Source organism: Suncus etruscus, chromosome 9 (genome assembly GCF_024139225.1).
Source record: "Suncus etruscus isolate mSunEtr1 chromosome 9, mSunEtr1.pri.cur, whole genome shotgun sequence".
Lineage (NCBI taxonomy): Eukaryota > Metazoa > Chordata > Mammalia > Eulipotyphla > Soricidae > Suncus > Suncus etruscus.
This window is the reverse complement of record NC_064856.1, coordinates 96,673,880-96,700,675: the sequence shown is the minus strand read 5'-3', so window position 1 is coordinate 96,700,675 and position 26,796 is coordinate 96,673,880. Positions and strand designations below refer to the sequence as shown.

The 26,796-nt window shown below is 41.8% G+C and overlaps 2 protein-coding genes across 2 annotated transcripts in view; one reads left to right on the top strand and one right to left on the bottom strand.

Annotated features, from left to right (window-relative positions):
- Window positions 1–26,796, bottom strand: part of CSTPP1 (centriolar satellite-associated tubulin polyglutamylase complex regulator 1) — a 209,556-nt gene that overhangs the window by 116,260 nt on the left and 66,500 nt on the right. The gene's annotated exons all lie outside the window — the stretch shown is intronic.
- On the top strand, window positions 22,012–24,071 carry LOC126017541 (proteasome subunit beta type-6-like). Its single transcript, XM_049779479.1, has 2 exons — window positions 22,012–22,157; window positions 23,536–24,071. The coding sequence occupies exons 1-2, from the start codon at window positions 22,012–22,014 to the stop codon at window positions 23,981–23,983; spliced, it is 594 nt and encodes a 197-aa protein (XP_049635436.1). The 3' UTR covers window positions 23,984–24,071.

Below are 26,796 nucleotides of genomic sequence, written 5' to 3'. Positions count from 1 at the left end.
ATCCTGGTTCAGCCACATGAAACGCCCTACTCTCTGTGCTCTGGCCCATCAAGTGGCTTTTAGTAGAGAGCAATATTTAGGATCAAGATCCTGGTAGGTGCTGAATGTCTTTCATGCTCCAAATATGTCTTTGCTTCCAGACACTCTCATAAGACAGGGCAAAGAAATAGATAAATGTGTATCTGGACCTACTATCTTGCTCTTCCCATTCTTCCGGCGCTTGGAGGATCATGTGGTGCTGGGGACCAAATTCAAGGCTCCCAAAGGCTGCCACTCTTTGTGCTATTTCCCCAGCTATCTATACATTTTATGAATGCACATGCATATGTTAACCTACTCTGGGGGCTGAAGCTATAGCACAGTGGTAGGGCCTTGCACACGGCCAATCCGGGACGGACCTGGGTTCGATCCCCGGTATCCTATATGATTCCCTGAGCCAGAAATGATTTCTGAGCACATAGCCAGGAGTAACCCCTGAGTATCACCGGGTGTGGTCCAACACCCCCCCCAAAAAAACAAATAAAACCTACTCTGATTCAATTCTAATTCACACTGTAGGTTGTAATCTACTCTTTTCCCCTTTTATATCTAAAATATATCTTCAAGGGGTAGAAAGATAGTACAGCAGGTAAGGTGCTTGTCTTGCATGCGGCAGACCTAGGTTCAATCTCCGACACCCCAGGAGTGATTCCTGAGTGCTGAACCAGGAGTAAATCCAAAGCATAGTCAGGTGTGATCCAAAAACCAAAAATTAAAAGAAAAAGAAATGTTCTTTTCTCACAATGAAGAAGTCTGTCTCCCATTACCCATAATATATTTACTTACTTGCTTAGTCAGAACAAAAACTTTAACCCATGTCTCTGTGATAAAACAGCATATTAACTGTAGTTCAATACTTGTTTGGAGTGCTTTGGTATGAGCCTAAGGGCACAGAGTCTTGTTCAAAGTTACTTCATCACCTCAACTCCCTTCAGTATGTTTGTGCTAGTCTCTTGAAGTCTAGCTTGCAGGGATGTAGCTCAGTGAGAAAGCGTTTGCTTTGCATGTGTCAGGCAGTGTGTTCAATCAATTCCCAGGACCTTGAAGCATTTGGGGTGAAGTTTATAGGACAGGAATATAGGCAGCACCTATCTCGAATGTGTGAGGCCCTGGGTTGTATCACAGTACTGCTAAAAAGAAAAAGAAAGAAAGAAATTATAGTTTTCTTAGTTTCATTCTTTTGGCATTTGATGTGTATGTGTGTGTGTATCTATGTGTATATGTATAAAACATTAACATATTCCAAAAGTCAGATCAGTACAAAACAGTAATTTTAGATAACTATCTCACCTTACCCTACCATTTTGAGGATTCCCAGCAGTGTGAGTCAGAGTTCACTACTATGTTTAGGGGGTCTCTCCCATAGTGCTCAGGGGACCCTATGTGGTGCCAGGAACTGTGAACAAAGGGCTCCTGTATGCAAAGTCTTCTGAGCCTCGTATCTTCCCAACTTAGTCCAAGTATTTAAGGTCTTGATATCATTTCATATCATATCTACTGACAAACACTGTTTATACAGAAAAAAATCATACAGAATTCTATTAGGTGGCATCTTACTTGAGCCTGTACATTTTAATGTTTACTCCTGAAAAACTAAAGATAAGTTTTCTTTTTTTAAATGTGAGCTCCTTCTTAATTTAGTTATTTGGCTTTTAAGTCACTGGTGGTGTCCACAGGGCCGTGTGGTGCTAAGGATTGTACTCAAGGCTCCTGGAGAAGGCAGTATGCATCCGCTCCAGTCTTACAGTGTATGTTCTAACAATTCACTGATGTCAACTTTATACACATACACACATATACACATACCTTACTTTGAGTATTAAAAATAGCAAAACTTCAAAATGTATTTAATTCGTTTTGGTGAAGTGCTCAAGGACAATTAAGGAAAAACAGAGTTAAATATAAATGGAAATCATAGCATATTTATCCACAGTCAGTCACATTCCACAGATAGAAATAATAAAGAGCAAAAGGAGCACATTAAAATATTCCAATTTATTCCCAATGTGCCAAGTGGCAATAATTCAGAACTCTTACAACATTAAATAAATATCTTTAATTTTTTGACTGGGAGCCCATACATGGTGATGCTCAGAGGTTACTTTGGCTCTGTACCTAAGAGTCATTCTTGGCCCTCACAGGGCCAAAAGACCATATGGGATTCTGGGGATTGAACTTGGGTCAGATGCGTGCAAGGCAAATGCCCTTCTCGCTGTACTATCTCTCTGTAGAAGGTATTCTTTACTTTCTATAGAATCCTTGCCTACACTCTGACTAAAAATAGCCAAAGAGCTTCTTCCTGAACAGTTATTTTGGATGGAAGCAATTCAAAGTCATTTTAGCCTATACCCTCTTTCCTTTAGTCCTGCCAAAACTCAGCTCATTAAAATAAACTATTTCTCTTAGAATCAAAACATCATCTTCTGTTTTGGAGTAAGTTTTATTTGTAAGGAAATGTGAAAAGACTACCCTCACAAAAAAAAAAAAAAAAAAGACAAGCTTGGAGGGAGTGTCAGAAGAGAGTACAGTAAGTAAGGCACAGGCATGGCATGCACCAAATTCAGGTTCGATTCCTAAGACCACTTAGTCTCCTAAGCTATGTGCAGCTCTGGAGATCCCTGAGCATGATAACCATTAAATGTAGCCATGAAGATCCCCAGCAACTGGAGTAGGCAAGTACCCCCGACATTGCTGGGCCTGAGCAGTGTCATACTCTCAGGCCTTTGCATTAAATGTCTGGTCTAGTTTGTTTGGTTTGGGGGCCACATCCAGCGGTGCTCATGGATTACTCCTGGCTCTGCACTCAGAAATCACTCCTGGCAGGCTCAAGGGACCATGTGTGATGTGGGAGATGGAACCCAGGTTGGCCACATGCAAGGCAAATGCTTTACCCGCTGTGCTATCACTCTGGCCCCTGATCCAGTTGACAGAGACTTGTTATTAGGGCTCCCAGATCTTCTGAGCACCATTTGTGAGGTGCCCCACTCTACACACCTACACACAAAACCAAAAACTATGAAAACAGATCACAAATAATGTTACACGAACTGGCCACTCCAAGGTGACACCAACACAGAAATGGATGAGCCCCTGCCTAGAAAAAAACAAATTAAGTTAAAAGATCCAAAACACCTAGGAAGAATAATGATTTAAAGTAATGTTCTATAACCAGACAAAAAACTATATTTTGTGTTTGGGAGCATACAAAGAAAACCTTTGTGGCATATTTCCCACTAAGAGACAAGTGAGACTGGAGTTGGGGGCCTGTAAAGTCACCAATCGCTAATGTTACATTCCTCGGACATGATTTGGTCCCTGAAATAAGAGTCTCTGGATTTGTTCTTTCTTTCTTGTGAAATTTAGATGATACCTAAAACCCTTAAATGTTTTCTTTCCATTGTCTATGTGCTATAGAGTTGAACAATGCAAATTGGACCAGAGAAATCAGCTAAGCATGTCAGCTTGGTCTATGGCAGAAATCCAAAGATATTTAGACTAGCTACAAAAATATTTCTGCACAAAAGTTCAACACAAAGTTATTTTTTTTTTTGGTGGGGGGGATTAGGTAAGATTTATAGAGAGTTGGGTAGTAGGAGTAAAAGAGTGTGGTAATAATCCTAATAAGTTTGTTGAACCAATGAATAGGATTAGAGATATTAGCATAAGTGTTCATGTTTGACCTTTTTGATTATGAATAGCTATTATTTGTTTAGATGTTAATTGAATTAATCATTAACCCTGACTGTCTTCAGGGGCTGCTCCCAACTTTGATCTCAGGTGTTGTCCCAGCAGTGCTCTGGACCACGTAGAGTTGGGATTAAAACCAGGCCTCATACATGCAAAGCAATAGCTCAGTCCACTGAACTATCTTTCCACCTTTAGATTTTCTTTTTTGTTTTTGTTTTTGGGCCACACCTGGGGTTACTCTTGGCTATGAGCTCAGAAATCGCTCCTGGCTTGGGGCACCATATGGGACACCGGGGGAGCGCCACTGCTCTGGTGCTCTTTTTTTTTTTTTTTAATATTTTCTCTTTTTTAATATTGTTTTTCTTTTGGGGTCACATCAAGTGGTGCTCAGGGCTTACTCCTGGCTTTGTATTCAGGGATCACTCCTGGTAGGGGACCATATATGGCACTCAGGGACTACATGTGGTACTGGGAATAGAATTAGAGTCACTGCTTGCAAAGCAAGTGCCTGGAGTACTTATCTCTCCATAGCCTCCACCTGACCCCCAACAGACTTCCTTAGAGCCTCTAATTCTCTATTGGGTGTATGTTAGATTAAACACAGTGTACCAATGAAAAAGTAGACAAAGTGATTCTGTATCAAAGAGAAATTTGACCAAGTGCATCTTAAACCCAACTGACATTTTAAGAAAATGTTCTGCCATAGAGATATATACCAAGTATTTCATGTTTTCTGTTAACCAGGGAGAAATCATGGTAAGCAAGCAGTATGGGAAATCAAACCTGCCAGAAAGTGGTAGGTACTCACAATTCTCTTTAATTTCTCATTTCCAGAGGTAGCTAAATGAGAAACAAAATAGCCAAGATATTTGACTGCTTAAATATTTGGGGGGGAGGAGTTATTTATCAGGGATCAATTTTTTTTTAAACCCAGTCAAACTGAGCAGTGGGGGGATTATATACCAACTTTTGTGATTCTAACATTAATAAGTTCTGATAAACCACTGTCATTGGACCAGCCAGGGATCAATTTTTATCATTTTCTAGACACTAAGGAATGAATCTGTGAGAACTGAGCCGTTGCTTGGGTGGTTGGATATGTCATTTTGGCAACGGCAAAACAACTGTCTCAGAAACGCAATGGCTCATTCTAATGCCTTAGGATTAATGTTTGGTCCCACGGTTTTTCTTCTGTGGAGGAACTCTCCGGAGCAGCAATGGTTCTTAGGCCAAGGCCACCAGTGAGACTGGTTGCCTGCCTTGCAGAGAAAAGCTGGGTGGGAGAGAGTGGGGAAGCCACTGCAGCGGACAATGAAGCTGTGCAGTGCTCTCCCCACCCCTTTCACTTCAGAAAGAATCTTCTCAGAGTGGTGGGTGAACCCTGGGGCAAATATCCTGCTGGGGAGCTGACACTCAGTGGTAAGGAGAGTGCTTCAGAAATGGGGGTCAGCAGGCAAACTCCTCAGGACCCATATGGCAGAGCACTTTGTTCACCTAAGTGGCTAGTCGAAAAGCCAACTTCCGGACAAAGGATCCATGCTCAAAATTTGGTTAGGTCCCTGGCAGCATGAAATCACTTTCCAGACTCCCTTTTCAAGCCTTCAAACATCAAACCTTCCTGCTGACAGCTCAGCAAACTCCCAGCCTGATAACCTTATCAGTGCCTTCCCCAACCTTATCAGTGAAGAAGTGCTATGACTCACTCACATCTGTTTGGGCCCTGAGTGTGAAGAAAAACCTCTCCTGAGGTGGTTTACTCCCTGCCAACAGAAACAGCAGACACTTGCCACTTGGATGGCATGTCACTGCCCAGAGCACAGGGAGGAGGCCGTTCCATGCGCGCCCCATATAGCATAGTAGAAAGGTAAATTGTACAACTGTATTGGGCTAGAGAGAGCAAAGGGCCACAGCATAGGCTGTGCACTGGGTCTAGGTTCTACCCCTAGAACCACTTGGTTCCTTAGCACCACTGGCAAAGATCTTTGAGCACAGAGCTGGGAGTAAGTCCTAGCACTGCTGGGTGCAACCAAAAAAAGGAGACTTATGGGAATTCAGAAAGTACCTTCATATGCTAAAAAGACAAGAAACAAAATTGCATGGACTTTATAACTTTGATCCCATAAGCATAAGTCTGCAAATAGTAAATAGAAATGAAGGTAATTATATCTACTAATTGTATCAAGGCTATTGGCTTTTAATTGATTTGTATTTCAAATATTCTGCAATGTTGACTAGAGAAATGACACAAAGGGCTGAGTGCATGTTGGTGATTTTATTTGTTTGTCTTTGTAGGGCAAGATATGGGCCATACCCAGCAGTTCTCATGGATCACTCCTGGCAGGACTTAGGGGACCATACTGGGTGTGGTGAATTAAACCAAAGTCGGCGTGTGTGCAAGGCAAGCACCTTGCCCACTGTATTATGTCCCCAGCTCCCGAGTGCATGCTTTATCTGCAGGAGTCCTGGGTTCAACCCCCTAGCACTGCATGGTCTCTGGAGCACTGCCATGAGTGACCACTGACTGAGTAATGAGCATTGGAGTAGACCCTAAGCACTGCTGAGTGGGATTAGGGGAGAAATAACCAAATATATTCTATACTGTTATGATATGCTAAAATTTTATAATAAAACATTTTAAAACAACAGTAACCATAAACCTCTAGGTTGTCTTCAAGACCTCTTAGCAATAGACGTCCTGGGAGACTGCCATAGCATTTCATGGAAACGCCAGAGCAATGGGGCTTTTCTGTTCTCCCCAGGGCAACATCTCCTGGAGCATGATGGGAAAGTTTCTGGACAAAGAATGTTTCTTTCTTTTTCTTTTCTTTTCTTTTCTTTCTTTTCTTTCTTTCTTTTACAAAGAATGTTTCTTTCTTTTTCTTTTCTTTTCTTTCTTTTCTTTCTTTCTTTCTTTCTTTCTTTCTTTCTTTCTTTCTTTCTTTCTTTCTTTCCTTTCTTTCTTTCTTTCTTTCTCTCTTTCTTTCTTTTTCTTTCTTTCTCTTTCTTTCTTTCTTTCTTTCTTTCTTTCTTTCTTTTTCTTTTTCTTTCTTTCTTCTTTTCTTTCTTTCTTTTTCTTTCTTCTTTCTTTCTTTCTTTCTTTCTTTTTTTCTTTCTCTTTTTCTTTCTTTTTCTTTTTTCTTTCTTTTCTTTTTCTTTTTTTCTTCTTTCTTTCTTTTCTTTCTTTCTTTCTTTCTTTCTTTCTTTCTTTCTTTCTTTCTTTCTTTTTCTTTCTTTCTTTCTTTCCTTCCTTTTTGTTTTTGGGCCACACCCAGCGGTGCTCAGGGGTTACTCCTGGCTGTCTGCTCAGAAATAGCTCCTGGCAGGCACGGGGGACCATATGGGACACCGGGATTCGAACCAACCACCTTTGGTCCTGGATTGGCTGCTTGCAAGGCAAACACCGCTGTGCTATCTCTCCGGGCCCTCTTTTTTTTTTTTTTTTTTTTTAAGAAACATTTTGGGGTTTCTATTACAGCTCACCTCCTGCTACTGTGACCTGTCACATTCTTAAGTTGTCTCTCAATTGACCATCTGCTATTTCTCTTCTGCTCTGCATTTCAATTTCCGTATTTCTCTTGTCAACTGGTTCACCGCACCTGGACCATTTGCCTCTGCTGCTGAAGCTGCAGTGAGCGGTGCTGACTGGGGTGCCGGGTGGTTTGCAGACAGGCCTGTCTTCCCTTCGCCACAATGGTTCTCCTCTCCATCTCCACCCCCGCTTCCCCCCACCAGTTTCTGTGGGACTAGCTGTCAGGTCACACATCAGCATCTCTTCTCAGCTTGCATTGGTTTTCAGCTGAAGATTTTTCAACTCAAAACTAATTTCCTGGGGCAAGAGAGACAGAAGGGCAGATAGGGCTGCCTGAGCACTGGCAGAGATGTGATCTCTGTATACAGAGCCAGGAGTAAGCCCCGAGCACTTCTAGGTATGACTCCCAAACCAGAAAAATAATTTCTTTCCAGGATTTCCCAGCCCCTCACTATCTGTGCTGTGCTGAGCACTAGATAATATGTTCTAGCAAATCCTACTCTATAGGTCATTCCTAGTTTCACGAAAGGGCTCTAGATGTTTCCCCTTACATCACCTGTAGATTTCACTGAGGACTCTATCCACTTTTCATGAGTCCCTTAATGACTTCATATCTTCTCTTGGTACCACTGTCATTCAATAACTGGATATGTTACATGACCAAATTGTGAGCTCAAAATCCAGCATTAATTCTCAGGTCACCATTCTTCTTTCTTCTTGTTCAAGATGACACGAATTAGGTGGGGAAAAAGCTTCATACAAAACGACAGTCCAGGTTGGGATGGAGTGATAGCATAGTGGGTAGGGCTCTTTCGTTGAATGTAGGTCTGGGTTTGATCTCTGGCATCCTATATCATCCCCCCAAGCACTGCCAGAAGTAATTCTGAGCACTGAATCAGGACTAATCCCTCAGTATTTCCAGGTATTACCCCAAAATGAAACCAACCAAGCAAGCAAACAAACAAACAAAAAAACCCCGACCAAAATAAAGCAGCCTGGAGAGAGAGTACAGTCGGTAGGGCACTTGCCTCACACAAAGCTGATCCAGGTTCAATCCTCAGTATCCCATATTGTCTTCCAAGCCCTGCCAGGAGTCATCCCTGAGTGCAGAGTCAGGAGTACATCCTGAGCACCCCCAGGCATAATCAAAAAAGAGAAAAAGGAAAGAAAAGAAAGAATGAAAGAAAAGAAGAAAGAATATAGAAAGAAATAAAAAGAGGGGGGCCGGAGAGATAGCATGGAGGTAAGGCGTTTGCCTTTCATGCAGGAGGTCATCGGTTCGAATCCCGGCGCCCCATATGGTCCCCTGTGCCTGCCAGGAGCAATTTCTGAGCCTGGAGCCAGGAATAACCCCAGAGCACTGCCAGGTGTGACCCAAAAACCAAAAAAAAAAAAAAAAAAAAAAAAAGAAATAAAAAGAGAAAAAAGAAAGAAGGAAGGAAGGAGGGAGGGAGGGAAGGAAGGAAGGAGGGAGGAGGAACAAGGCTGGCTCAAAGGACTAGAATGCATGCTTTGTGCTTCAGATGTAGGACCCAAAATTCGATCCCCAGCACTTCATGGAGCCAAGTACTGCTAGGAATAACCCTGAGAAGTACACCAGGTGTAGCCCCTGAACTACTGGGGTGTGACCCATAAAAACCACTACCACTACAGAGGTTTTCACACAAAATATTTGAACACAAATATGTAAATTACAAAAACAGTGGTAGAATTGCCTTCGACTCTATAGCAAGTCTACTTCTGGCTTTATAATCAAATGAATAAAAGTAGGTTCTAAGATCAGATATGCATCATCACGTTCATGGCAGTACTATTTATAATGGCCAAAAGGTGGAAGCAAACCAAGGCTACTGATAGAAAATGGATAAACAAAATATTTCCTCCACACAAAAGCACTGGTTCATTAATTTTATGATTTTTATGACTCAAGAAATTCTGATACATGCTACAACACGAAGAACCTGGAAGTTGATCGTTATGCTAAGTGAATGCGTCAGTCACCGGAAACCAAATACTGCACCATTCTGCTCAAATGAGACCTATCTAGAGGAATCAAATTTATACAGCAACAGAAAATAGAACTGTTATCAAGAGCTGGCAAAGGAAGGAACAGGAAGTTAGTGTGTAATTTGTTCTGAATGAAGAAAAAGTGCTGGAGATGAAAGGTGCTGACTGTTGCAGGACAATAAACGTACTTAATATCACAGAGCATGCACTTGAAAATGGTTACAAAAATGGGGCAGGGATGTGGCCTAGTGGTCAGACACATGCTTCACATGGAGGAGGCCTGGGTTCCATGCTCAGTACTCAAAACAAAAGGTTAAAGTGGTAAAAACTTGGTTCTTGCTTCTGGGTCATACTGGGCAGTGCTTGGGGGTTGGTCATGATAGGGCCATGGATCAAATCTGAGTCTTCCAATAATTGTTGGAAATAATAACTCAGGACAAGAACAGGGTGCTGAAAAGAGGTAAAATATGCATGGTACCCCTTCAGTACCAGTCTATCACAAGAGTCACATTCACCTCTGGCAAGCTTTCCTGCACCTATCTCTGGCATTTCAACCAGAATTTAACCACCGTGTCCCTCTGCTATTTCTCTTCTGCCATACAGTGATAGTTGGGAGACATGCTGTGAAAGTCTTGGGACAATTGGCCATTACGATGTGGCAGGGCAGAAAATCTGTGCAAGTTGACTTCAGAAACTTCTGAGAATAGCAGACTTAGGAAGTCAATATTTTCCTAGGGATTAGAATGGTGTGGATTTAAGAGGTCATCATTGTTGTTGTTGTTTAAAAAAGAGAGAATATTGGGGCCAGAGTGGTAGAGCAGTGGTAGGGCACTTGCCTTGCATGTGGCTGGCCCAGGACGGACCTTCGTTTGATCCCGGCATCCCATATGGTCCCCCAAACCAGGAGTGATTTCTGAGCACGTAGCCAGGAGTAACCCCTGAGCATCATCAGGTATGGCTCCCCCCACCAAAAAAATAATAATTTTGACAAATATAAAGACATGAGAATACTTTCTGCAGAAGACCCAATAATAAAGGGTAGGAGTGTCAAATTTATTACCAGTTAGGGAATTTCTGTACTGCTTAAGTTTTAAAGAATCAGACTAACATTACATTGGAAACAGAAATGTTAGAGAAGGTCCATTTCATGACACAGTGACATATTTGGAGAAATATGGGAGGCTGAAGTGTGTTTTCTGTGATGAGTATTACCCAAGGAAGGACCAAGTTATCTGGCTGCGAGAGGAATGTGGAAGGGGAGGAAATATTAACAGGGTGGGGAGCTAAGACAGACAGCCAGGCTGGCATCCATGAATGCCTGGCACCTGGGTCCCAACTCTTGGGAGATGTTTCTGAGCTCCTAACCTTCTTTTGCTGGCAGGAGATCTTTCCTTGTCCCAGAAAAAAATACTTTTGGTGACAGAAAGGATTTAAAAAATAATAATATTGCTAAGAAGAGAGGCTGCTGGGTTGCACTTTGCTAGCCAGAATTCCTTTATCTTTCTTGAGAGCCCCCCAGATCTCTTTTATTCTAGGTCAGTAATTTAACACTCTCAGCTCTCAATTCAAAGCCTGTAATGACCTTGCTGTGCTGAATTATTAGCCTAGGATATAGAAAGAGAGGGAGAGAAGGAGGGAGGAAACCCCTAAAAACAACAGAGCCCTTTTGATCAGAGCACCAAACTGCAGCTCACTGTAACTCAAGCTGTCCATTCTTATATGGTAGGAATTAAGGACTCCCCCTGCCAGGCAGGACCCTATTAAAAGACAATAGCTGTTTGAAAAGGGTAAGCAAGTTGATATGGATATAATAGACCACATATGGGGGCCCCTTTTTACTCTGAAATAAAGCTCCTTCTTAAGAGTTGTGAGCTGGGAAATCCAGTATTCAGTAGGGCAGAAGAAGGAGGTAGAATGGGAGAGGGTGGGTAGCCAAGCAGAAATGCTGGAAGGTGTTCCAGAAAAAGGAAGGAGGGCTGGGGGAGCCTGGACAGATGAGCACCCATCACCCAGGTCAGTGGAGGTCTACAGAGAAGGGCCAGGGGCTCCTTAGTTCCCAAGAGGATTTAAGGACCAATGATGAGAAAGATTTGGGTGAAGCCAAGAGAGTGCTTAGTTCTCTAATGGGTTAATAGAAAAAAAAATAAGACCCACGGAGCAAACTAAGAAGTTCTTGCGAGGAATGCTGCAGCTGGCAAAAAGTAATCCTTCTGCCTTGTTTTAAACAACTTAACATGTCAACATCCTAAATCCTGATGACTACTAAGTGCCACTAAGTGTTCTTGTTATTATCTCTAGGGTGGAATTTTTTTAAAGGCCTTCAAAGGAACCAGAGAGATTTAAGGGACTTGTCTTGCATGTGGCTGACCCTGATTCAATCCCCAGAAGCACCCATACAGGATGCCCCCAAGTACTTCCAGGAGTGACCCCCTGAGCATAGAGCCAGGAGTAAGCCCCTAAGGATTTGTTGAATGTGACCCCAAAACAAAAACACAGAAATTTTTCAAAATTTAGGTCTGCAAAAGCAGACCTAAAAAAAAAAAAAATCCTCTCCTATCTACAAACTACATTCTCCTCAGATCCAGGGGAATAAGGGAGAAACAGGGCCCCTTACTATATTAGCTACCCCCATGCTTGCTCATCTGCCCCAGCCATTGTGCTCCATAATGGAGGATGCTTTGGAAGGATTTTAAATCCACAACAGAATCCCCCAATCACTGTTTTGGCTATCTGTAAGAGCACATCACATTAGTATGTTACAAAATAAGGAATGATTTAAGAGTGATTCAAGGGATTGAAACACATTAATCGGAATATTTATGACTAAATTTTAAAATAACCAAATTTCTAAGTAAAAAATATCAAACAGAAAATTTTCTTTGCTCCATCACCCTTTGCTAACTGCCAGGCTCTTCCGTTCCCATCCACTGCAATTAGGAAGCTCACTTGAAGGAACTCAAAAGAGAAACACAGAAACACTCGTTTGTTCCGCTGAGTGGGAACAGGCAGGGCATAAAGCTGATCTTTTGCTGATTAAAGAGAAGATCTGGTTCCTGAATGGAGGGGGCAGGGTGTTGCTTCGGTTTTGTTTAAGATTTCACAATAAACTCTATTTGTACAAAAATTTATTAGAGACACTTGCTGCAATAGAATATTGTGATTCTGAACTTTCTAGCACATTGATTGTTCTGTTTCAGATGGAATCCTATAGAAGTGATGGAGAGGAGCGCACACTGTAGTCATCCCCCAACTCATGCTTCAATATATGGCAAGTATATTTCCGGAAATTCAAATTGGAATTGAAATTTCAAATTCTAAAAATTTTTATTTGGTGCATGGCTTTTCATGCTTCTTCAAGCTTTATCTCATACTCCCAGGCAGGAAAAGTAGCCTTTGCTATTATCAGCTGCATGCAAGGTAAGCAGCTTTATTATCTCTCCAGCCCTAAATTCGGATATTCAGTCATAGGTACTAAATGCCTTATATTGGCTGATTCTTAAAAAATACCTCCCTGGCGGGCCAAAGCAGTGGCATAAGTCTTAAGGCATCTGACTTACACATGTTAGCCTAGGACTGACCGAAGTTCGATCTCCCGGCATCCTATAAGGTCCCCCAAGCCAGGAACAATTTCTGAGCATATAGCCAGGAGTAACCCTTGAGCGACACCAGGTGTGGCCCAAAAACAAACAAAAAAAACCCTCCCTGGGACTGGAGGGATAGTACACCTGGTAGACTGCTTGCCTTGAGCATGGCCAATCTGAGTTCAATTCCCAGCATATGGTCCCCATACAGTCCCCCAAGCACCACCAGGAATAACCCCTGACCATCATCATCCCTCCAAAACAGAAGATGAAGAGAAGCATAGAGAAGATATTTGGGGGTGGGAGAATAAAATGAAAGGAGAAAAAAAAATTAAGAAAAAATTTCAGGGCCAAAGAGAGAGCATGGAAGTAGGGCATTTGCCTTGCATGCAGAAGGGTGGTTCGAATTCCAGCATCCCATATGGTTCCCCAAGCCTGCCAGGAGCGATTTCTGAGTGTAGAGCTATGAATGACCCCTGAGTGTTGCCACTCAGGAAGGAAGGAAGGAAGGAAGGAAGGAAGGAAGGAAGGAAGGAAGGAAGGAAGGAAGGAAGGAAGGAAGGAAGGAAGGAAGGAAGGAAGGAAGGAAGAAAGGAAGGAAGAAAGGAAAGGAAAAAATTCAAATTCAAAGGTGAAACTGTTCTGTGTCAGAATATGCTTTGAACAATTTGCCCCTGTGTGTTTTTTGGTAAAATCAGCTTAGTCTGAATAGCTTTGTCTGAAAATTATGACTTGTCAAGAAATTGAGTATATGTATTTCACCTTTTGCTTTGAATAAACGGAACAGAGCTTGAACCAACTTTTCTCCTTGGCCTCTGTCTCCCATTGCCAAACTTGTGCACCCACCTTTTAAGGGACCCCAAAAGATTCCTTAGTGTCAGAATTAATTAGTTCGTGACACAAAGTCTAGCACAATGAATGGATGTTGATGCACCACAGCGCCTCACTGTAAAAAAATGCGTCTTCACCTTCTATCTGGGGCACAGTAAGATCTCTTTGCAGATAAGTATGGAGGGCAGGAGTACTTGTGCAGATGTCTTTGGAAAACATAATCTGCACAGATGCCTTTGGGCCACAACCATTTACATTCCTTCCAAATGCAAACTATACTCTGTCCCCCTAGATTTCAAAGATTTAATTCCAGGGCTGAGGAGATGACTCAAAGGGTTCAAACCCAAGCTTTGGATTCAGAGGTCCATTCCAGCGCCTCAAGCTCTCATAAACACAGGTGGGAGCAATCTATACTCCAATTGGGAGTATCACTGTGCCACCCCCCCTCCATACACACACACCTTAAACATAGCCTCAAAACAAACAACAACAAACTCTAATTTCACTTAAGAACCAACTAAAACTCCAAGATCTTCTCAGGTCAAGTGTAGCAGGAGCGAAAGTTCCACTCTGGTTTCTTTTATTTTTTCCTCTCCAGTGCAATCTCCTAGAAATTTACTCAGCTCCTACAAATGAGAGCTGACTTCTGTGTGCCCACATAGACAATAGAGACCCCAGTTTCTTTATGATGGGATGCAAATTTTTGTTTTGTTTTGTTTTGGGGTCACACCCGGTGGCACTCAATGGTTATTCCTGGCTCTGTGCTCAAACATCAATCCTGGAAGGCTCAGGAACCATATGGGATGCCGGGATTCAAACTGTGTCCATCCTGTGTTGGTTGCGTGCAAGGCAAATGCCTTACTGCTGTGCTATCGTTTTGGCCCTGGGATGCAAATTTTAATTTGTGTGTTGAGAAGTATTCGGTGACAAGAGAAGGCTTCTAAATGTGCAATGACCAAAAAATTAATTCAAATTCAATCGCTTAATGCCTATAAGATGTTTCTAAGTTAAAATTCTCAGGAGAAAAAGGATTTCAAGGAGGGAAGGTTCAAGAACAGCAGGTAGGGCATTGCCTTGCACTATACCAACTTAGAATCAATAACTTCTAAGAACACATATGATTTCCTGAGCCCCACCAGGAGTGATCCTTGAGCACAAATCCATGAGTAAGCCCTAAGCACTTCTGGGTATGGCAAAAATAAAAAACAAACAACAACTTAAAAATAAAGGTGTGGCAAAAACAATGATACAGGGATAGGATAACCTATTGACTGAGAGTTTGGGAAGCAAAGTCACTAACCCACTACAGTTCTAAATCCATCCAGGCATAAGTCATAATGTAATCATCTATATTGTGATATCGTATTTCCTTGCTATTCCCTGGCTTAGGGGTCAATATTAGAGTTTTGGTTGCACCTTGTGAATAACAATTTTTTTTTCCCTTGAAACAGTCTCAGCTTACATCAGAACAGCCTTGGCTTGATTCCTGATCATCAGGTCCAAAGACCAACTTTTAATTGGGCCTTTCTATCTTTTTCATTCTACGTTGGTGATGCTTAAATTCTCTTCAAGACATCGTTTTTCTATTAACTTAATTGGGGTTTATTAGCAAGAGCCTGCTCCACTAGACGAAAGTTATTACCACAAATCTCTTTGAGACAAGCTCTTGTGTGTCTGGGCTTTCTCTAAGGGCTGCTCCAGGAAAATGACCTTAGAATCCAATATCTTAGAACTTTTCTCCATTCGAAAGGTTCTATGAAGCCCCCTTCCCTCTGAAAAATTTTGGATGCCTTAGCAAATGGATCTATCTTGGTTGTTTTGTTGTGGTCTATACCTGGAGTTGCTCAGAGCTTACCCCTTCTTCTATGCTACGGGATCACTCCTAGTGATCCTGAGGGTGACCTCAGGAGGTGCTGGAGATAGAACCAGTGTTGGCTTCAGGCAACACAAGTGCCTTAACCCCTGTACTCCCCAGCCCCAACAAATGTTTCTTTCCACCCAGACCACTTTCCCTGACTCAGGATTTGATCTTGGTTGGCACAGAGGCACTTTCTTCAATTGTTTTTGCTTGGGAAGAGTGTTTTGAGTTCTATTTCCTCTAAACTGTCCTTGAAAACAAGACAATTCAATCTTTGGTTCATCTTGCTCACATTTTACTGTAGGCAGCTAGAGAGATTGATAGGCTGCACAGTACTTACCTGGGCCACTTCCTGTTTTGTGCATTACCAGAGGTGACAACCAGGCCAATCTTCTTGTCATTATATAACCTGGATCCAAGTACCTCCAGCTTCCAAGAAACATTTTTCTCAATCTCTTTTCTTTTTGACTTTTGGGTGACATCCAGGTATGCTCAGAGGTTACTCCTGGTGGTGCTCAGGGGAACTGTGCACTGGGATTTGCACCTGTGTCAGCTGTATGCAAGGCAAGTGCTTACCTGCTATATTATGTTTTGGGCCCCATATCACTCACAAGTTTCATTGTCAGTTTGCTAGAGGAAACTTCTGCGAACAACCTTCTGCTAGCAGTCTCAATGTCTTTGAGCCTCAAAGCCAAAGCTACTGATTTTACATTTTTGTTATTGTTGTACCTCACTCCCAGTCACATAAATAACAAAACACCCCAGACTTCATGCCCCCCCCCCAAACTCCCCTAAAAAACCTCCAAAATAAAATTACATGGACAGTGTCGGGAAACAGCTATATTTTAAAGCAGTTTCTTTTCATTTTAATTTGGATATATACTCTACTAGCACTTCTCAGAACAGAGTGCTAGATTCGATACAGAATGTGTCTTTAGTAAGAGATGGGCAGGCAGACATCTGGCTTCTGGTTTCCTCTTTGATTCTGGAGACCAGCTCTTGCTAGGTATAGGGTTTGGGGAGGCCCCATACCGGAGCCCTTTTCCCTAGCCTGGGGAGTGCTGGGAGGCTTGGCAGGCCCCTAGCCGTCCTTGTCTTTTCCCCCTGACTCCAGGACTTCCCTGGGCGCCGGTCTAGGTGGACTCTATAGGGGTCAACAGGCTTTCCCCCTACCTCTTCCTACACTATGCACTTTGGGAGGAGGACGGGCTATTCTAGCACTGGTTTATGTTGGGAGAGTCACTGGAAATTTTTTCTCCTTGTTTTTCTATTGATAGTATTGTATGCATATATTTTATATATCCATAATATTTATCTTATATTGTGACCTTGATACTGCCCTACAAAGCTCATTTCTAATATTTACTGCCTCAGTCCCAACCCTTATTTCCCCCATCTTCCCATGTAGGTGCAGTTCATGACATGAAGCTCACCACATAGAGTGATAAGTGCAGTTAGAGAAATAACTACACTGAAAACTATAACAATGTGAACGAATGAGGGAAAAAGAAAGCCTATCTCGAGTACAGGTGTGGGTGGGGTGGGGAGTAGGTAGATCCAGAAAATTGGTGGTGGGAATCCTGCATTGGTGAAGGGGGTTGTTCTTTACATGACTGTAATCATACAACTACTATTATATTTGTAATCACAGTGTTTAAATAAAGATAATTTATAAAAGAAAAAAGAAAAATGAATGGTTAACAAATAAATCCAGAGATGTGTTCAACATGTTCTTAGCCCATCACTTAATGAGGGTGCTTACTGAAATATCCTTGACTATTTTTAGGTTTAATCCTGAACCTCACTTATTTTTCTACTTCTCTTTTCCATGAGCAGACAATAGCTTAGTATCTTAGCTTTTTTTTCTTTCTTTTTTTTTTTTTTGGTCTTTTTTGGGTACACCTGGCAGTGTTCAGGGGTTACTCCTGGTTCTACAATCAGAACTCGCTCCTGGCAGGCTTGGTGGACCATATGGGATGCCAGGATTTGAACCATTGTCCTTTTGCATGCAAGGCAAACAGCCTACCTCCATACTATCTCTCCAGCCCCAGTATCTTAGCTTTGACTATCAACAGACTCATTAATATACTAGATTGCATTTGTGTTAAGAGAAGAGTAGGAAAGTATCTGGAGGCATTCTTAGGTTTTGAAAAAGAAATGGACCAGAGTGATAGTACAGTAGGTAGGGTGTTTGCCTTGCAAGTGGCTGACCCAGGTTTGATCTCCAGTATTCCATATGGTCCTCAGAGCCCACCAGGAATATTCCCTGAGCACAGAGGGAGGAGTAATCCTTGAGTACTGCCAGGTGTGGTCCAAAAACAAACAAGAAATACTGATAAATAATTAATATATAATGTTGTACTAGTTTTCATTTACAGCATAACTTATTTACGTATAATACATTCCCACTGTCCCCCCAATTATTCTTTTTGTTTTTTGGGGGTCACACCTGGAAGTGCTCAGGGCTTGGGCTTACTCCTGTGCCTGCATGGTGCTAGGGATAGAATCTAGGTGGGCTGCATACAAGTCAAATGCCTTACCTATTGTACTGTCTCTTTAGATCCCTAAAGAATAAGCTTATGGAGCTTATGGGGTACTCTAGGTTTTCCCCACTCCCAAGCTGGCTCCAGAGGGAAGTTTAGGGTGCAGGCTTTGAACTTCCGGCCTTCTGGCTCGGGAAGGATCTCCTTCCTTCCTGGGAGCCGAGAGTCTCTGCCAGCATGGGATTCGGCAGACCTCCGTTGTGCCAAAGGCTTTTTTATACTTGGAGGAGATTAACTGGGGGTGGCAGATAGTTGCTCAGCTATACTCAGGCAGTCACTAGTAATTTCATACCAGTCTATATGTTCCAAACACAATATATATTAATAGTACTCTATATCCTTAAGATATGTTTTTATGTATGCAGAATGTCCATTTTGTATTCTGCTCTTTATAACACCCCTACAAAACTCATTTTTACTCTTTAACTCTCTCACCCTGAACCATCAGTACCCCACATTTACCCTTTTATTTATTTATTTATTTATTTATTTATTTATTTATTTATTTATTTATTTATTTATTGGGGTTTTGGGCCACACCCAGCGTTGCTCAGGAGTTACTCCTGGCTGTCTGCTCAGAAATAGCTCCTGGCAGGCACGGGGGACCATATGGGACACCGGGATTCGAACCAACCACCTTTGGTCCTGGATCGGCTGCTTGCAAGGCAAATGCCACTGTGCTATCTCTCCGGGCAACATTTACCCTTTTTAACTTCAGTACTGCACCATCCAAAATCACAGACCAATGTAGTGCACTGGATTTAACACCCACCCAACTATTTCAAAAGCATAAAACAGACAAGTATGCCCTTTGAATTTTTTATATCTATTTTCTTTGACAGCTATGTCTTTTACTTAATATTCTCTTATATAGTGGCGATTTCCCCTACTTTTTATCTTTTCTTCTCTTTGTGAACTGATCAATAAGGAAGTTGGTGAAAGATTCCCTCAGTTTATTGCTATGTATGAACCAAGTCACGGGGATTGTTGGACTTGTTCTTGCAGCCCCTATATGTACCAATAATGCCACGTGGCATTATTCCTTGTTTACATAAGCACATTAAAATGGTGAAATTCTATACATACAAATAAGTTCTTATCTAATAGAGATGGGAACACACAAAACTTGTAGTTCAGTTGGACTTTACACCCTGAACATTGACATAATGACCTGGCGCAGGCCTCAGAAGAATGGGCATTCTCCATTCACCCCTGAACTAGGGAAGCCACCTACGAAACATCCAACATTGTCTATAACATCACCTGGAAGCAATCCTCTACCAGAGAAGACCGTACCGCTGCTCTGACATCGATCTACTCAAAAGAGACTTCCCTTAACACTGAGAAGACTTAACAACAATAATGTTCTGCTTACTGGAGAGGGCTCTCTGCATTGCCCTTTAATTGTGAGGTGAAAATAGAGGACACTCAACACCAGCCTGACTGCAATGTAGGATATGCAGATTCCAGGATCTTTTGCCAACAATAGAGACTGTTTGAAAAATAAAACTGTATTGGCACTACAGACAAGGACTTGGATTAGACAAACTATTCTGCCGGAACCTAGAGCTGGTCTTATGCCAGAAAACTTCAGGGGTAGGGTCTCCTTGTATTTATGCCAAGGCTTTTCCTTTCCATGTCACCCATATTTTGGTGGGCCTATGCAAACAATAATTGCCACTCTAAAACCGTTTTTACTTTGCTCCTTTGACTCTAAACCTTAAATTAAAAAAAAAAACTACTTAAAAAATACAATATGCTTATGATAACTTTAATGTTCTATTTTGTTATCATCTTTTCAAATTTGAAATGCTGCATTATTAATTCCAGTCACCATGCTGTAACATCATGTTCCCGTGAATTACTTATTTTTTAACTGAAAGTTGCTCTTTTTCACCTCCTAAATCCATTTGGCCTGTGTCCCACCCTCCTGGCAACTAACAGTCGGTTCTCTGTATCCACAAGCTTCATTTTGTTTATTGTTTTAAATTTCACATATAATTGAGAGCATACATAATTTATCTGTGAATGATTTCACTAAGCCTAATGCCTTCAAGGTCCACTCATGTGGTCACACATTTCTATGTCACATTTTCCTTATTCATTCATCCTCTAATGGACAGAGGCGGCACCCATAGCCTGGCTATTATAAATAACACAGCAATGAACCCAGGATTGAATAAATCATTTCAAGTCAGTGCTTTCATTTTTCTCTGGCTAAATACCCAGAAGTGGAGTTGCTGGATCACATGACCATTTTCTGTTTAATTTTTGGAGGATCCTCCTTACTGCTTTTCAAAGGATTTGTACCAACAGACACCACCAACATGCACAGGGTTTGGGAAGGGGCACTTCTCCATAATCTTTGCAATACTTTCATCTTTTGGCTATTTGATAATAGGCATTCTAATATGTCTGAGATAGATATATAATTAATATATCAATTCAACCCCATTTTGATTTGTTTGGTTTGCATTTCCCTGATGATTAGGAATTAATTTATTGGAGTGGTGTGTGTGTGTGTGTGCACGATGCTGGGGGCCAAGCCCACAGCCTCACCCCTGCAAACAAGTCTCTAACACTGAGCTATTTCCTTGCCCTGAATAATGAGGTGAGCACCTTTCCAGGTATCTCTTGGCATCTGTATATCTTTTTTGGGAAAACCACTCTAAAAATTCTCTTTAACATCAGATTGATTTTCCTTTCAGTCCCTACAAGGCAATGTCTTTTACTTTGTCTTCTTAATATAATTGAGCCATCTACAAACTGGATCTATTCTTGCGGTGTGTGTGTGTGTGTGTGTGTGTGTGTGTGTGTGTGTGTTTGGGTTTTTTGGGCCACACCCGTTTGACGCTCAGGGGTTACTCCTGGCTAAGTGCTCAGAAATTGCCCCTGGCTTGAGGGGACCATATGGGACGCTGGGGGATCAAACCATAGTCCTTCCTTGGCTAGCCCTTGCAAGGCTGACACCTTACCTCTAGCGCCACCTCACCAGCCCCAAACTGGACCTATTCTAATAATCCATTTCCTGTTGGCTGCTTTTCAACAAGTTAAGTTGGAGTTGGATCCACTTAGGAGGTTCTAAAAGTACAGAATATTTTCAACTTCTGATAATACAAATATGTCACATAAAGTATTTTCTCAAATAATAAAGGTAGACTATGCAATGAAGACTCATCCTCCTGATTAATTATTAAAATCAAATGTATAGAGACAAACACAATAGTACAGTGTTAAGTGGTTTTCCATACCATACAGCCAACCTGGTTCAATTCCTGGCATTGCATATGGTCCCCAGAACCCCACCAGGAGTGATCCCTGAGCACAGCGCCAGAAGTGCTGAGCACTACTGAGTGTGACCCAAAAACAAAAATAAACAAAAATCAACTGTGTAGAATCCAGAGAGACAGAAGACCCCCCAAGTTCCACTTGAATATATTCCAAACCCTTCCCCTTCCAAAAAAAATCAACTGTGTAAAGTTATCCAGTGTTGATGTAATGGCAGTTGGACTGGGACACTTCCCTTAGGTACCCACACTGTAATGACAGTTGAACCTGAACATGCCCCTTGGACACACCCACCCTGTCATGCTGGGTATAAAAAAGGAAAACTCCTACCATTGGGGGGGGGGAATCCAGGATAGTGACCAGAACAGCATCTGCCAGTCTACGAGGGGCATCTGTGAGATGCTGCCTGCTTTGTATCTATCCCTTTATCTCTCTCTCTCCTCTCTCTCCTCTCTCTCCTCTCTCTCTCCTCTCCTCTCTCTCTCTCTCTCTCCTCTCTCTCTCTCTCTCTCTCTCTCTCTCTCTCTCTCTCTCTCAGTTTCTGGCAGGCAGTCGCTACAAACAGGCATCCCTGAGTGGGCATGAGGCCATTGAGAGCCTTACAGCACCAGGTCCTGGCAGCCTCTGGCCCCTGCAGTCAAGCAGTAGATGGACTTGCAGCTTACCGCAGTAATTGCAGCCTGGCAGGACCTGTGGATAACCTCGGTGATTCTACAAATTGGTGAGGAATCCTACAATTCAAGAGCCATCAATGGAATGAAAGTCAGGATAAAAGAGAAGAGTATCACCAAGAGGTATTAGCTCAACATTCGATGCTTTTTCCCACAGACAGGCATTTGACACAGAGAGGCTCACAAGCTGAATGCAAGGGATCCACAAACTTGGATGGGAAAATTATTAAGTAGTTGTACTTATTTTCCATTGGAATTAAGCATCTCCTTTGTTTAAAATACAAACACAGTAGAACTAGCAGTACTAGCACTGTCAACAGAAGTAGCTTTCAGGGGCTGGAGAGATAGCATGGAGGTAAGGCATTTGCCTTGCATGCAGAAGGATGGTGGTTTGAATCCCAGCATCCCATATGGTCCCCCGAGCCTGCCAGGAGCGATTTCTGAGCATAGAGCCAGGAGTAACCCCTGAGCACTGCCGGGTGTGACCCGAAAACCAAAAAAAAAAAAAAAAAAAAGTAGCTTTCAACAGAAAGTTTGGATGTTTTCAGATCATATTATAGTCGCTCTAGATACTTCACAATATTATTTATACTCATCAGCACACCAAAAACTAAAGTGATTACCATCACAAATAAAGTTTCAGAGGTTCCTACCAGTACTGAAAGCAGTTGCTCATTGCTAGTTGAGTTCTGAATTCATTAGACAACTCACAGTAAAAAAAAAAACAACCATAAAGGACTCAACTTAGGCTGCAGAGAGGGTCTCAGAGAAATGCCTCAGGCTCAGGGGGCCAACAGAGGAGTGAGGGATGAGAAAGGATTGCTCTTCCTGAGGCTCAAATCAGGTCACAGATTATATCAGTCCTGACTAGACTGAGGTAATTCAAGACTGACAGTTCTCAGACCATCTGCCACAAGCAAATATAAATCCTTGCTGCAGAACTATAACATCATTTAGGCTTAAAATCTCTATAATTTTAAATATGTACTATAGAAACTCAACTAAAGTAAAGATAAGACAATGGGATATTAAAAAGAAATAAAATAGGGCCCGGAGAGATAGCACTGCGGCATTTGCCTTGCAAGCAGCCAATCCAGGACCAAAGGTGGTTGGTTTGAATCCCGGTGTCCCATATGGTCCCCTGTGCCTGCCAGGAGCTATTTCTGAGCAGACAGTCAGGAGTAACCCCTGAGCAATGCCAGGTGTGGCCCAAAAACCAAAAAAAAAAAAAAAAAAAAAAAAGAGAGAGAGATAAAATAGATCAGAGAGGGGCTGGAGAGATAGCATGAAGGTAGGGCGTTTGCCTTACATGCAGAAGGACGGTGGTTTGAATCCCAGCATTCCATATGGTCCCCTGAGCCCGCCAGGAGCGATTTCTGAGCATAGAGCCAGGAGTAACCCCTGAGTGATGCCAGGTGTGACCCAAAAACCAAAAATATAAAATAAAATAAAATAAAATAAAATAAAATAAAATAAAATAAAATAAAATAAAATAAAATAGATCAGTCACTTACCAGCTTGGTTTCCACAGCATTGAACTGAATGAGCCTCCTTTGGTACACACAGCAGCCAGTCTCTTTAAAGAGATGTGTTACCGATACCGAGAAGATCTGATGGCAGGACTTATCATTGCAGGCTGGGATCACCAAGAAGGAGGGCAGGTATACTCAGTGCCCATGGGAGGTATGATGGTCAAGCAGCCCTTTGCCATTGGGGGCTCTGGGAGCTCCTATATCTATGGCTATGTGGATGCTACTTACCGGGAAGGTATGACTAAGGAAGAGTGTCTGCAGTTTACGGCTAATGCTCTTGCTTTGGCCATGGAGAGGGATGGCTCCAGTGGAGGGGTGATCCGCCTAGCAGCCACTGCAGAATCAGGGGTAGAATGGCAGGTACTTTTGGGAGATCAAATTCCCAAATTTGCCAGTGCCACTTTACCACCTCCCTGAATCTAGTATATAGTAAAAGACACCCCATTGTGATGCAGAAGTCAATAAAGTTTGAAAAAAATCCAAAAAATAAAAAAATAAAAATAAAATAAAATAGATCAGAGACTTCTAGCCATAGGAAATCTATATAATTATAGATTTTTAAGAAACATGATATACTATATTTAAACATGTGCAAAATAAGTCTATTGAAACTATTAATAAAATGAACTGACAAGTCAGAGAGAAAGCTCAATGGGTGTCACATCATGTTTCGTATGCAGGAGCCCCAAGACTGATGATGCCTTGTATTGCATGGTCCTACAAGCACTGCCAGAAGTGACCCCTGAGCACTGAGTTGGGAATAACTTTGAACAGGGGGTGGTCAACAAACAAACAAAGAGAAATAAACTGAGGCATCACCGAGATAGCAGAGGGGTTAAGCCTCTTGTCTTCCATACAGCTGACCCTGATTCATACCTTGGGAAAGGTACCATATACGGTACATCAAGCACTGCCAGGGTTAAAAGTAATCCCAGAGCACAGAGCCAGGAGTAAGCCTGAGCATAGTCAGGTATGGCCCAATAAAACAAAAACAAAACTGAAGTGAATGGCAATTCTTTTTTTTTTTTTCTTTTTCTTTTTGTTTTTAGGCCACACCCAACAACGTTCAGGGCTTTCTCCTGGCTCTGCACTCAAGAATCACTTCTAACAGTCCTTAGATGCTCATATGGAATGCAGGGGTTAGAACCCAGGCTAGTAAAGTGCAAGACAAGTACACATATACTTTTTCTCCAGTTTTGTAAATAGAAGTTTTTTAAGTGAAGAATATAATACTTGGGGAAAAAAACAACAAATACAATATATGATTCTAACTATAATGGTTTCTAGAAAAGACAAAACTCAGAAGTCAATAAAAAGATGAGTGGTTGCTGGGAACTGGTTGAGGAATGGATAACCTAAGAGATTTAGGGCTCTGAAAAGACTATAAAAAGATACAGGCCATTATACATGTGTCCAGATTCATAGAACACACAACACTAAGGCAATCTATGAACTTTGTATAACAGTTTGTCAATATACATTCATCAGTTACAAAACTATGCCATGTGGTGGGGAATATTGGTAAAGAGAGATGCTATATCTATGTCTGTGAGAGGCACAGAGGTAAAAGCGGCATACCTCCCCCCTAGGTTTAATGTAAAACTAAAATTACAGAGAGGGATAATCTCACTCATTTATGGGATATAAGAAAGAAATATATAGTATGCTAATAATATCCAGAAGCAATTCAGGTGAGGGCCAGGAGGGCCAGTCCAGGGTAGGAAGCTTGCCACAAGTAGTGGACAGGTCAGTTATAGTAGAGAAGGGAATACTATGACAATGATAGTTGGAACTGATCATTCTGAACAAAAACTGGGTGCTACAAGAGGATAAAGTGATATGCATGATACATACCCCTTCATTAACAATAGTGCAAACCACAGTCTCAAAAAGGGGAAATAAAGGAATAAAGGAAGTGCTAGAGAAAGAGATGGGGGAAGAGGGAGGGAGAGAGAAAGAGAGAAAGAGAGAAAGAGAGAGAAAGAGAGAGAAAGAGAGAAAAAGAGAGAGAAAGACAGACACATAAAATGGCTGATCAGAGGTAGGAAGCGGGTAAGGTGGAAGAAAACTGGAGACAATGATGGCAGGTAACATGCACTGGCAAAGGGAAGAGTAGTATGTGTATTTGTATGACTGAAACTCAATTATGAACAATTTTGGAGGGTTTTTTTTTTTTTTGGTTTTTGGGTCACATCCAGTGACACTCAGGGGTTACTCCCGACTATGTGCTCAGAAATCGCTCCTAGCTTGGGGACCATATAAGACACTGGGGAATTGAACCACGGTCCATCATAGGTCCCACTTAAGTTTTTCCCCAATTCTAATCCCTCCTGCCATGGTAAACTTCCCACCAAAGATCAATTCTCAGTATCTGTTGCTTTGGGGCATTTGTTATTCCCTTACTATGTTTCATGTTACATATGAGGAAGGTCACTCTGCATCTGTCTCTCATGACTTGGCTTCATTCAGCATGATATTCTCCAGATCTATCCACTTGTTCTGTTTAGGCCTTTGATGAGTTGGCTAATATCAACTGCACTATCGAGGCTAATCTTCTTAGTCTAAGTGCTAATCCAGTCTGAAAACATTTATAGACACATCCAGACATAAGATTTCACCAGCTATCTAAGTATATCTTAGCCTTGTCAAGAACACGTCCAAATTTCTATATGAGATCTTTAACTCTAGCACTCACTATTTCATTATTTTTTTTAGTTTACTGTCATTATCAAAGCTCCTTAATTCCCTCTTTGTTTAATAATCAATTAACGTCACCACCTCAATTAGATTATATTTCTCTTAGAGGCAGAGTAACTATGTTTCATATTCCCATCCACATAGGCCACATCTGAAATTCAATACAGCTTGATGACTAAAATTCAATTACAGTACTGACATTTTTGTGAGAAGACGAAGAAAAAATATTTAGTTGCAGAAACCATGCTAGTAATACTGTTTGGGGAAGCTTTAGAGACAACAAACATGTAGAAGTCTAAACATCAAATCTTGGCTTGAATAAATGCATCATTAAAAAGGCTTTATTCGGGGCCGGGAAGGTGGCGCTAGAGATAAGGTGTCTGCCTTGTAAGCGCTACCAAGGAACGGACCGCGGTTCGATCCCCCGGCGTCCCATATGGTCCCCCCAAGCCAGGGGCGATTTCTGAGCACATAGCCAGGAGTAACCCCTGAGCGTCAAACGGGTGTGGCCCAAAAACCAAAAAAAAAAAAAA

Excerpts from the sequence above, each read along its gene's own strand:
- LOC126017541 (XM_049779479.1), top strand. The coding sequence starts at position 22,012 with ATGGACTTGCAGCTTACCGCAGTAATTGCAGCCTGGCAGGACCTGTGG. Across the intron at positions 22,158-23,535 it reads GAGAAGAGTATCACCAAGAG|ATCAGTCACTTACCAGCTTG; the intron begins GTATTAGCTCAA and ends AAAATAAAATAG.